The sequence below is a fragment of the Phasianus colchicus genome, chromosome 36, assembly GCF_987193195.1.
Source record: "Phasianus colchicus chromosome 36, bPhaCol1.hap1.1, whole genome shotgun sequence".
Classification (NCBI taxonomy): domain Eukaryota; kingdom Metazoa; phylum Chordata; class Aves; order Galliformes; family Phasianidae; genus Phasianus; species Phasianus colchicus.
Genome location: NC_143471.1, coordinates 2,638,035 through 2,649,397, shown reverse-complemented (window position 1 = coordinate 2,649,397; position 11,363 = coordinate 2,638,035). Strand labels below are relative to the sequence as shown.

Sequence of the window (11,363 nt, the reverse complement as noted above, 5' to 3'; positions counted from 1 at the left end):
CGCTGTGGGGTGGTTGTGGGGCACTGTGGGGCGCTGTGGGGTGCTTATGGGGCACTGTGGGGTGGTTATGGGGCGCTGTGGGGTGCTATGGGGTGGATATGGGGTGGTTGTGGGGCACTGTGGGGTGGTTATGGGGCACTGTGGTGGTTATGGTTATGGGGTGGATATGGGCTGGTTATGGGGTGCTGTGGGGTGCTGTGGGGTGCTGTGGGGTGCTATGGCGTCGTTATGGGGCACTGTGTTGCTGTGGGGTGGATATGGGGTGGTTATGGGGCACTGGGGTAGTTATGGGGTGGTTATAGGGTGGATATGGGGTGGTTATGGGGCGCTGTGGGGCGCTATGGGGCACTGGGTTGCTGTGGGGTGGATATGGGGTGGTTATGGGGTGCTATGGGGCACTATGGGGTGGTTGTGGGGCACTGTGGAGTGGTTATGGGGTGCTTATGGGGCACTCGGGGGTGCTGTGGGGTGGTTATGGGGTGATTGTGGGGTACTGTGGTGGTTATGGGGTGGATATGGGGTGGTTATGGGGCGCTGTGGGGTGCTATGGGGTCGCTATGGGGCACTGGGTTGCTGTGGGGTGGATATGGGGTGGTTATGGGGCGGTTATGGGGTGGTTATGGGGCAGATATGGGGTGGTTATGGGGCACTCTGATGGCTATGGGGTGGATATGGGGTGGTTATGGGGCACTGTGGGGTGGCTATGGGGCACTGGGGTGCTATGGGTTGGTTATGGGGCGCTGTGGTGGTTATGGGGTGGATATGGGGTGGTTATGGGGTGTTATGGGGCACTGTGGTGCTATGGGGTGGATATGGGGTGGTTGTGGGGTGGTTGTGGGGCGCTGTGGTGGTTATGGGGTGGTTATGGGGTGGATATGGGGCGGATATGGGGCGCTGTGGGGTGCTATGGGTCCGGGTGTTGGAGACAGGTCTGACTGTTGGGGACAGGTCCGGGTGTTGGGGATGGTGACAACATTGAGGATGGCTGCGGGTGTTGGTGACAATGTTGGGGACAGGTCCGACTGTTGGGGACAGGTCTGACTGTTGGGGATGGTGACAACATTGAGGATGGCTGCGGGTGTTGGTGATGGTGTTGGGGACAGTCCGACTGTTGGGGACAGCTCTGGGTGCTGGGGACAGGTCCGGGTGTTGGTATGGTGACAGGATCAGGGATGGCTGCGGGTGTTGGGGACGGGTCCGACTGTTGGTGATGGTGTTGGGGACAGATCTGACTGTAGGGGACAGGTGCGGGTGTTGGGGATGGTGACAACACTGAGGATGGCTCTGGGTGTTGGGGACAATGTTGGGGACAGCTCCAGGTGTTGGGGACAGGTCCGGGTGTTGGGGACAGGTCCGGGTGTTGGGGATGGTGACAACACTGGGGATGGCTCCAGGTGTTGGGGACATTGTTGGTGACAGCTCTGGGTGTTGGAGACGGTGTTGGTTGCAGGTCCGGGTGTTGGTGACAGCTCCAGGTGTTGGGGACCCTCTGGGTGTTGTTGGCGACAGCTCCGGGTGTCGGTGGCGGTGTTGGGACATTATAGGTGACAGCTCTGGGTGTTGGGGACCCTCTGGGTGTTGTTGATGACAGCTCCGGGTGTTGGTGAGAGCTCTGGGTGTTGGTGACGGTGATGGGGACAGGTCCGGGTGTTGGTGACAGCTCTGGGTGTTGGTGATGGTGATGGGGACATTGTAGGTGACAGCTCCGGTTGTTGGGGACCCTCTGGGTGTTGTTGGTGACAGCTCTGGGTGTTGGTGACGGTGATGGGACATTGCAGGTGACAGCTCTGGGTGTTGGGGACCCTCTGGGTGTTGTTGGTGACATCTCTGGGTGTCGGTGACGGTGTTGGGGACGTTATTGGTGACAGCTCCGGGTGTCGGTGACGGTGTTGGGACATTGTAGGTGACAGCTCTGGGTGTCGGTGACGGTGTTGGTGACAGCTCCAGGTATCGGTGACGGTGTTGGGGACGTTGTAGGTGACAGGTCCGGGTGTCGGTGACACCTCCGGGTGTTGTTGGGGTGTCTCAGAGCGTGGCACAGGGCTGCTGCCGACTGTAGTGCTCGAACTGAGTCCTCCAGCGGCCCATGTAGGAACTCCAGCGGTGGAATTCCAGCCGCCATTCGCGTTCCGCGTCTTCCGGAGGACCTGAAGCCCAGGGACCCCAAAAACGGGGGGGTGGGGAGGGGGGGGAAACCCTAAATAAGGACCTTCTGAGCCTATAAATCGCCCCCAACCCACAAGGGCCCTATAAGCACCGCCTGAGCCCATCGGGACACTATAAAAGCCCCCTGACCCCATAAAGACCTACCAACCCAATAAGGACCCCAGAAGGACCCTATAAGCCCCCTTGCATCCACAAGGACCCTATAAAAGACCCTTGATCCCATAAGGACCCCATAAAGACCCCATAAAGACCCCATAAGCCCCTCCTACCGGTGATGTTGAGCAGCTTGGGCAGGAATCGGGTCCGGAAAGCACAGATCTGTGACCCCACATCCCAACATCCCCTGATCCCATAAGGACCTCCTGACCCCATAAGGACCCCGTAGGACCCCCTGACCCTATAAAGACCCCATAAAGACCCCATAAGTCCCCCCTACCGGTGACGTTGAGCAGCTTGGACAGGAATCGGGTCCGGAAAGCGCAGATCTGTGACCCTACATCCCAACACCCCCCTGACCCCATAAGGACCTCCTGACCCTATAAAGACCCCATAAGGACCCCATAAAGACCCCATAAGCTCCCCCTACCGGTGGTGTTGAGCAGCTTGGGCAGGAATTGGGTCCGGAAGGCGCAGATCTGTGACCCCACATCCCTACGACCCCATAAGGACCTCCCAACCCTATTAGGACTCCCTGACCCCATAAAGACCCCATAAAGACCCCATAAAGACCCCATAAGCCCCCCCTACCGGTGGCGTTGAGCAGCTTGGGCAGGAATCGAGTCCAGAAGGCGCAGATCTGTGACCCCACATCCCAACATCCCCTGACCCCATAAGGACCCCCTGGCCTTATAAGGACCTCCCAACCCTATTAGGACCCCCTGACCCCATAAAGACCCCATAAAGACCCTATAAAGACCCCATAAGGCCCCCCTACCGGTGGCGTTGAGCAGCTTGGGCAGGAATTGGGTCCAGAAGGCGCAGATCTGTGACCCCACATCCCTACATCCCCTGACCCCATTATCACCCCATACGGGCCCTATAAACCCCCCTGACCCTATAAAGACCCCATAAGGACCCCATAAAGACCCCATAAGCTCCCCCTACCGGTGGTGTTGAGCAGCTTGGGCAGGAATCGGGTCCAGAAGGCAGAGATCTGTGACCCCACATCCCTACATCCCCTGACCCCATTATCACCCCATACGGGCCCTATAAACCCCCCTGACCCTATAAAGACCCCATAAAGACCCCATAAAGACCCTATAAGCCCCCCCTACCAGTGGCGTTGAGCAGCTTGGGCAGGAATCGGGTCCAGAAGGCGCAGATTTGGGTTCTCAATCCCTGCCCTACAGCCAGGGGCCGGGCGTTGAGGTGGGCGTAGCGCTGACCCGACGGCGTGTAGGGAGGCCAGACGGGACCCCCGACCCCCCCGTTAGGGTCACTGTGGGGTCAAAGGTCAGATAGGGGTCAGGGAGGGGTCGCAGGTCAGCTGGGGGTCAGTGAGGGGTCAGTGGGGGCATTGGGGTCAATGGGGTCAATGGGGAACTATGGGGTCATTGGCAGGCAGATGGGATCCCCGACCCCCCCGTTAGGGTCTCTGTGGGGTCAAAGGTCAGATAGAGGTCAGGGAGGGGTCACAGGTCAGCTTGGGGTCAGTGGGGGCATTGGGGTCAATGGGGAACTATGGGGTCAATGGCAGCAAGACGGGACTCCCGCCCCCCCCCTTTAGGGTCACTGTGAGGTCAAGGGTCAGATAAGGGTCAGGGATGGGTCAGAGGTCATCTGGGGGTCATCTGGGGTCAATGGGGGCATTGGGGTCAATGGGGAGCCATGGGGTCATTGGCAGGCAGATGGGACCCACGACCCCCCCTTTAGGGTCACTGTGGTGTCAAAGGTCAGATAGGGGTCAGGGAGGGGTCACAGGTCAGCTTGGGGTCAGTGGGGGCATTGGGGTCAATAGGGAACTACGGGGTCAATGGCAGCAAGACAGGACCCCAATGCCCCCATTGACCCCATTGCCCCCATTGACCCCAATGACCCCATTCACCTCATTGACCCCATTGACCTCATTGACCCCAATGCCCCCATTGACCCCATTGCCTCCATCGACCCCATTGACCCCATTGACCCCAATGCCCCCATCGACCCCATTGCCCCCATTGATCCCAATGCCCCCATTCACCCCAACACCTCCATTGCCCCCATTCACCCCATTGACCCCAACGCCCCCATTGACCCCATTGACCCCAACACCCCCATTCACCCCATTGACCCCAATGCCCTCATTGACCCCATTGACCCCAACGCCCCCATTGCCCCCATTCACCCCAACTGACCCCATTGACCCCATTGACCCCAATGCCCCCATTGCCCCCAACACCTCCATTGACCCCAACGCCCTCATTGACCCCATTCACCCCAACTTCCCCATAGCCCCCAACGCCCCCATTGTCCCCAATGCCCCCATTGACCCCAACGCCTCCATTGGCCCCATTCACCTCATTGACCCCGTTGACTCCATTGACCCCAACGCCCGCATTCACCCCATAGGCCCCAACGCCCCCATTGACCCCATTGACCCCAACGCCCCCATTGACCCCATTGACCCCAATGCCCCCATTGACCCCAACGCCTCCATTGACCCCACTGACCCCACTGCCCCCATTCACCCCAACTTCCCCATTGACTCCATTGACCCCACTGACCCCAACACCTCCATTGCCCTACTGACCCCATTGACCCCAACGCCCCCATTGCCCCCAACTTCCCCATTGTCCCCATTGCCCCCATTGACCCCAATGCCCCCAACTTCTCCATTGACCCCAATGCCCCCAACGCCCCCATTGCCCTCAATGGCCCCATTGACCCCATTGCCCCCATTGACCCCATTGCCTCCATCGACCCCATTGACCCCATTGACCCCAATGCCCTCATTGACCCCATTGACCCCAATGCCCCCATTGACCCCATTGCCTCCATCGACCCCATTGACCCCATTGACCCCAATGCCCTCATTGACCCCAATGACCCCAATGCCCCCATTGACCCCATCGCCCCCAACTTCCCCATTGACCCCAAACCCCCATTGCCCCCCATCGCCCCCCTCCCCCCCCATACCCCACATCCACCCTTACCCCGTGCGTGCGAAGTTCCCCCAGTACCGCATGATCCTCCTGCTCAGCTCCACCTCCTCCACTGCCCCACTGACCCCATTGATCCCAACGCCCCCACTGACCCCAAAGCCCCCACTGACCCCATTGACCCCAATGCCCCCATTGACCCCATCGCCTCCATTGCCCCCATTCACCTCATTGACCCCATTGACTCCATTGACCCCAATGCCCCCATTGACCCCATTGATCCCAACGCCCCCATTCACCCCATTGACCCCAAAGCCCCCATTCACCCCATTGCCTCCATCGACCCCATTGACCCCATTGACCCCAATGCCCCCATTGACCCCAACGCCTCCATTGCCCCCATTCACCTCATTGACCCCATTGACTCCATTGACCCCAATGCCCCCATTCACCCCATTGACCCCAATGCCCCCATTCACCCCATTGACCCCAATGCCCCCATTCACCCCATTGCCTCCTTCGACCCCACTGACCCCATTGACCCCATTGACCCCAACGCCCTCATTGACCCCATTGACTCCAACGCCCCCATTCACCCCATTGACCCCAATGCCCCCATTCACCCCATTGCCTCCATCGACCCCATTGACTCCAACGCCCCCATTGACCCCATTGATCCCAACGCCCCCATTCACCCCATTGCCTCCATCGACCCAATTGATCCCATTGACCACAACGTCCTCATTGACCCCAATGCCCTCATTGACCCCATTGACCCCAATGCCCCCATTCACCCCATTGACCCCAATGCCCCCATTCACCCCATTGCCTCCATCGACCCCATTGACCCCATTGACCCCAATGCCCCCATTCACCCCAACGCCTCCATTGCCCCCATTCACCTCATTGACCCCATTGACTCCATTGACCCCAATGCCCTCATTCACCCCATTGCCTCCATCGACCCCATTGACCCCATTGACCCCAATGCCCCCATTGACCCCATTGCCTCCATTGCCCCCATTCACCTCATTGACTCCGTTGACTCCATTGACCCCAATGCCCCCACTGACCCCAACCCATCGCCCCCCTCCCCCCCCCATACCCCACATCCACCCTTACCCCGTGCGTGCGAAGTTCCCCCAGTACCGCATGATCCTCCTGCTCAGCTCCACCTCCTCCCCAGTGTAATTTTTCTGTGGATCCAAAGGTTGTCCGAAAACGAATTCGATTTCATAACCGTGCGGGACCCCCATCCAGGACGGCCATAATAAAGTCGAGGCTCGATGATCGAAAAGATAAGCGTAAACTTTGCCCCCCCCCTGAGCCCAACGCTGGGCGAAGGCCATCAGGGGGCAAACGACGTTGTGATCCCCCACGATGTCGTCCAAAGCCTCCCTGTTTTTTATGGGGTTGTCGGCGTCCAACCAGTCGGTGTAATGCAGGATCACGGCTTCGGCCGCCAAATCGTTGGCTTGCGGGACCCCCATCCTCACCCCCCCTAAAAATTCTTCTCTGCTGATCAGGCTCTCGTTATCTTTCCCGAAACCCGGGACCCCGTAAACTAAGAAATAGGAACCTTCGTCTCTCACGGCCCCAAGGAGAACCTCCACCTCTTTGTGGGGTCGGGAGGACGGCTTGGCCCCATAAGAATCCGAGGAGCCCCTCACCCCATAGCCCTCCTTGGCCCCATAGCCCTCCTTGACCCCATAACCTTCCTTGACCCCATAGCCCTCCTTGACCCCGTAACCATCCTTGACCCCGTAACCATCCTTGACCCCATAGCCCTCCTTGGCCCCATAACCATCGGGTGACGCCTCATCTCTGTGGGGCCTGGAGGACGTCTTGGCCCCATAAGAATCCGATGAACCCTTCACCCCATAACCTTCCTTCACCCCATAACCCTCCTTGACCCCATAACCCTCCTCCATCCCATAATCATCAGGTGACGCCTCGTCCCTTTGGGGTCTGGAAGCCATCTTCACCCCACCAGACAACCCACTGACCCCATAACCCTCAGCCCCATAACCCTCCCCGACCCCATAACCGCCCTCAACCCCTTCCTTCACCCCATAACCCTCAGCCCCAACCTCCTCCTTCCCTCCCCTGACCCCATAACCGACCCCATAACCCTCAGCCTCATGACGCTCAACCCCGTGACCCCCAACCCCAAAACCTTCCACCCCATCCCCATCCTTCACCCCCCTGACCCCATAACCGACCCCATAACCCTCAGCCTCACGGCGCTCAACCCCATGACCCCCAACCCCATAACCTTCCACCCCATCCCTCCCCTCTCTGACCCCATAACCGACCCCATAACCAACCCCAAAACCCTCAGCCTCACGACGCTCAACCCCATGACCCCCAAAACCTTCCCCCCCATCCCTCCCTTCTCTGACCCCATAACCGACCCCATAACCCTCAGCCTCACGACGTTCAACCCCATGACCCCCAACCCCATAACCTTCCACCCCATCCCTCCCCTCTCTGACCCCATAACCACCCCCCTCCCTCCCCCCTTTCACCCCATCCCCCTCCCTCCCCCCTTTGACCCCATAACCGACCCCATAACCCCCTAAAACCACTTCGGGATTATCGACCAAAAACTCCCCGTCCACCACGGGAACGAAAGCGAACCTAAAAACGCTTTGGGGTGGCATCACCATCCCTTCCCCTTCTAAAAGCTCCCCGGGTTCCTTCCCCCTTAAACACCCCAATAATTCCGTCTCGTTCCCATAAGGGCACCCTACAACCCGCCCTAAAAGCATCGCCCTCCTTTTCCCCTCGGCCGCCCCGATACTCGCCCAGGGTCCATTGGGGGAACCGCTTTGAAGGACGGCCCTATTAAACAACCCTTGGCTGTAGGGTGATAAAAGATGAAATCCTACAGAAGCAGCACCGGCGCTTTCGCCAAATAGGGTCACCAGATTGGGATCCCCCCCAAAAACCTCGACGTTTTCCTTGATCCATTGCAAAGCCAGGCGTTGATCCCATAAACCCACGTTCCCCGGTGCGTCCCGATGACCCGGCAAAGCTAAAAACCCTAAAGATCCCACGCGATAATTCATGGATATCACGACAGCATCCTCAGCCACGGCTAAAAAACGCCCGTCGTAAACATCCAGGGAAACAGAACCGCTGTAAAAACCACCCCCATAAATCCAAACCATCACGGGAGCTTTATAGGGTCGCCTTTTTGGGGTCCAGACGTTGAGATAAAGGCAATCCTCGCTCATTTCCCTATTAGGATTCCACATCTCGGAGCCTTGAAAACCCGGAAAAGTGGTGTCTATCATTTGATAACAGGCGAAAGGTTGAGAATCCGCATCTCGGATACCAGGCCAAGGTTTTGGGATCGGGATCGGGGGACGGAAACGGAGGGATCCTAAAGGGGGGACGGCGTATGGGATCCCTAAAAAGGCGGCGGCCGTGGAAGAGCCGGCAGGGAGCAAAAGGCCCCGGATGGAACCCGATGTAATTCGCACCGTCGGCCGCTTGGGGGCGCTGTAGGCAAAATCTTCGTGGGCCGATATGGGATCGGTCGATTTGGGGTCGGTTGTTATGGGGTCGGCCGATATGGGGTTGGAGAGGAGGAGGAGGAGGAGAGGCAGCGTCCTATAGAGCTGTGGGGGAAAGAAAGAGTTAATTTGTAGGGTTATGGGGGGAATGGGGGGGATATGGGGGGATATGGGGTGGATATGGGGGGATATGAGGTGGGTATGGGGGGGATATGGGGTTATGGGGTGGTTATGGGGTGGATATGAGGGGATATGGGGTGATTATGGGGTGGTTATGGGGTGGTGATGGGGTTATGGGGTGGTTATGGGGTGGCAATGGGGTTATGGGGTGGTTATGGGGTGGTTATGGGGTGGTTATGGGGTTATGGGGTGGCTATGGGGTGGTTATGGGTTGGTTATGGGGTGGCAATGGGGTTATGGGGTGGCTATGGGGTGGTTATGGGGTGGTTATGGGGTGGTTATGGGGTGGCGATGGGGTTAAAAGGCCCCGGCTGGAACCCGATGTAATTCGCACCGCCGGCCGCTTGGGGGCGCTGTAGGAAAAAATGCGCATGGGCTGATATGGGGTCGGTTGTTATGGGGTCGGTTGTTATGGGGTCGGTTGTTATGGGGTCGGCCGATATGGGGTTGGAGAGGAGGAGGAGGAGGAGAGGCAGCATCCTATAGAGCTGTGGGGGGAAGAAAGAGTTAATTTGTAGGGTTATGGGGGGGGATATGGGGTGGATATGGGACTCTATGGGGTGGTTATGGGGTGGTTATGGGGTGGCAATGGGATTATGTGGGGAATATGGGGTGGATATGGGGTGGTTATGGGGGGCATATGGGGGGGTATGGGGTGGGATATGGGGCTCTAAGGGGTGGTTATGGGGTTATGGGGTAGTTATGGGGTGGCGATGGGGTGGTTATGGGGTGGCAATGGGGTTATGGGGTGGTTATGGGGTGGTTATGGGGTTATGGGGTGGTTATGGGGTGGCTATGGGGTTATGGGGTGGTTATAGGGTGGTTATGGGGTGGCAATGGGGTTATGGGGTGGCTATGGGGTGGTTATGGGGTGGTTATGGGGTGGTTATGGGGTAGCTATGGGGTGGTTATGGGGTGGGTATGGGGCCCTATGGGGAGGTTATGGGGTTATGGGGTGGCTATGGGGCGGGTATGGGGTGGATATGAGGTTATAGGGTGGTTATGGGGTGGTTATGGGGTGGTTATGGGGTTATGGGGTGGTTATGGGGTGGTTATGGGGTGGTTATGGGGTGGTTATGGGGTGGCGATGGGGTTAAAAGGCCCCGGCTGGAACCCGATGTAATTCGCACCGCCGGCCGCTTGGGGGCGCTGTAGGAAAAAATGCGCATGGGCTGATATGGGGTTGGTCGATTTGGGGTCGGTTGTTATGGGGTCGGTTGTTATGGGGTCGGCCGATATGGGGTTGGAGAGGAGGAGGAGGAGGAGAGGCAGCGTCCTATAGAGCTGTGGGGGAAAGAAAGAGTTAATTTGTAGGGTTATGGGGGGGATGGGGGGGATATGGGGGGATATGGTGGGGGATATGGGGGGGGATATGGGGTGGTTATGGGGTGGTTATGGGGGGGTATGGGGAGGATATGGGGTAATGGGGTGGGATATGGGGCTCTATGGGGTGGTTATGGGGTGGCAATGTGGTTATGGGGTGGTTATGGGGTGGTTATGGGGTGGAAATGGGGTGGAAATGGGGTGGAAATGGGGTTATGGGGTGGCTATGGGGTGGTTATGGGGTGGCAATGCTGTTATGGGGTGGTTATGGGGTGGTTATGGGGTGGTTATGGGGTGGCAATGGGGTTATGGGGTGGCTATGGGGCTCTATGGGGTGGTTATGGGGTTATGGGGTGGCTATGGGGTGGATATGGGGTGGATATGGGGAGGATATGGGGTGGTTATGGGGGGGATATGGGGTGGATATGGGGTAGATATGGGGGGATAAGGGGTTATGGGGCGGCTATGGGGCCCTATGGGGTGGTTATGGGGTGGATATGGGGTGGTTATGGGGTGACGATGGGGTTATGGGGTGGTTATGGGGTGGTTATGGGGTGGCTATGGGGGGATAAGGGGTTATGGGGTGGCTATGGGGCTCTATGGGGTGGTTCTGGGATGGATATGGGGTTATGGAGTGGTTATGGGGTGGATATGGGGTGGGTATTGGGTTATGGGGTGGGTATTGGGTTCTATGGGGTGGTTATGGGATTATGGGGTGGTTATGGGGCGGTTATGGGGTGGATATGGGGTGGCGATGCGGTTTTGGGGTGGTTATGGGGCGGTTATGGGGCGGTTATGGGGCGGCGATGCGGTTATGGGGCGGTTATGGGGCGGTTATGGGGTGGTTATGGGGCGGTTATGGGGTTATGGGGCGGTTATGGGGCGGTTATGGGGTGGATATGGGGCGGTTATGGGGCGGTTATGGGGTTATGGGGCGGTTATGGGGCGGTTATGGGGTGGCGATGTGGTTATGGGGCGGTTATGGGGTGGTTATGGGGTTATGGGGCGGTTATGGGGTGGATATGGAGTTATAGGGTGGTTATGGGGTGGTTATGGGGTGGCGATGCGGTTATGGGTTGGTTATGGGGCGGTTATG

The 11,363-nt window shown here is 58.4% G+C and overlaps 1 protein-coding gene across 3 annotated transcripts; it reads right to left on the bottom strand.

Annotated features, from left to right (window-relative positions):
• Window positions 1–771: 771 nt before the first annotated feature.
• On the bottom strand, window positions 772–6,572 carry LOC116241267 (acetylcholinesterase-like). Of its 3 annotated transcripts, XM_090129466.1 has the most exons (4): window positions 2,914–3,236; window positions 1,196–2,147; window positions 1,086–1,103; window positions 772–1,029 (listed from the first exon to the last, which is right to left on the bottom strand). In XM_090129466.1, exons 2-4 carry the CDS (start codon window positions 1,823–1,825, stop codon window positions 772–774), a joined length of 906 nt encoding a protein of 301 aa, XP_089985592.1. In that variant the 5' UTR covers window positions 1,826–2,147; window positions 2,914–3,236. The 3 variants fall into 3 exon arrangements, with proteins under 3 accessions (XP_089985592.1, XP_089985590.1, XP_089985593.1); XM_090129464.1 differs by having other exon boundaries at window positions 852–1,029; window positions 1,086–2,147; window positions 2,914–3,221; XM_090129467.1 differs by lacking the exons at window positions 772–1,029; window positions 1,086–1,103; window positions 2,914–3,236 and adding exons at window positions 3,441–3,604; window positions 6,366–6,572 and having other exon boundaries at window positions 1,292–2,147.
• Window positions 6,573–11,363: the final 4,791 nt, after the last annotated feature.

Bases quoted from the DNA above. Each gene is read 5' to 3' on its own strand.
- LOC116241267 (XM_090129464.1), bottom strand. From the start codon at position 1,825: ATGTCACCAACAACACCCAGAGGGTCCCCAACACCCAGAGCTGTCACC. The intron at 1,030-1,085 runs CCAACACCCGCA...TCAGACCTGTCC, and splicing joins GACTGTCCCCAACACCATCA to CCAACAGTCGGACCTGTCCC.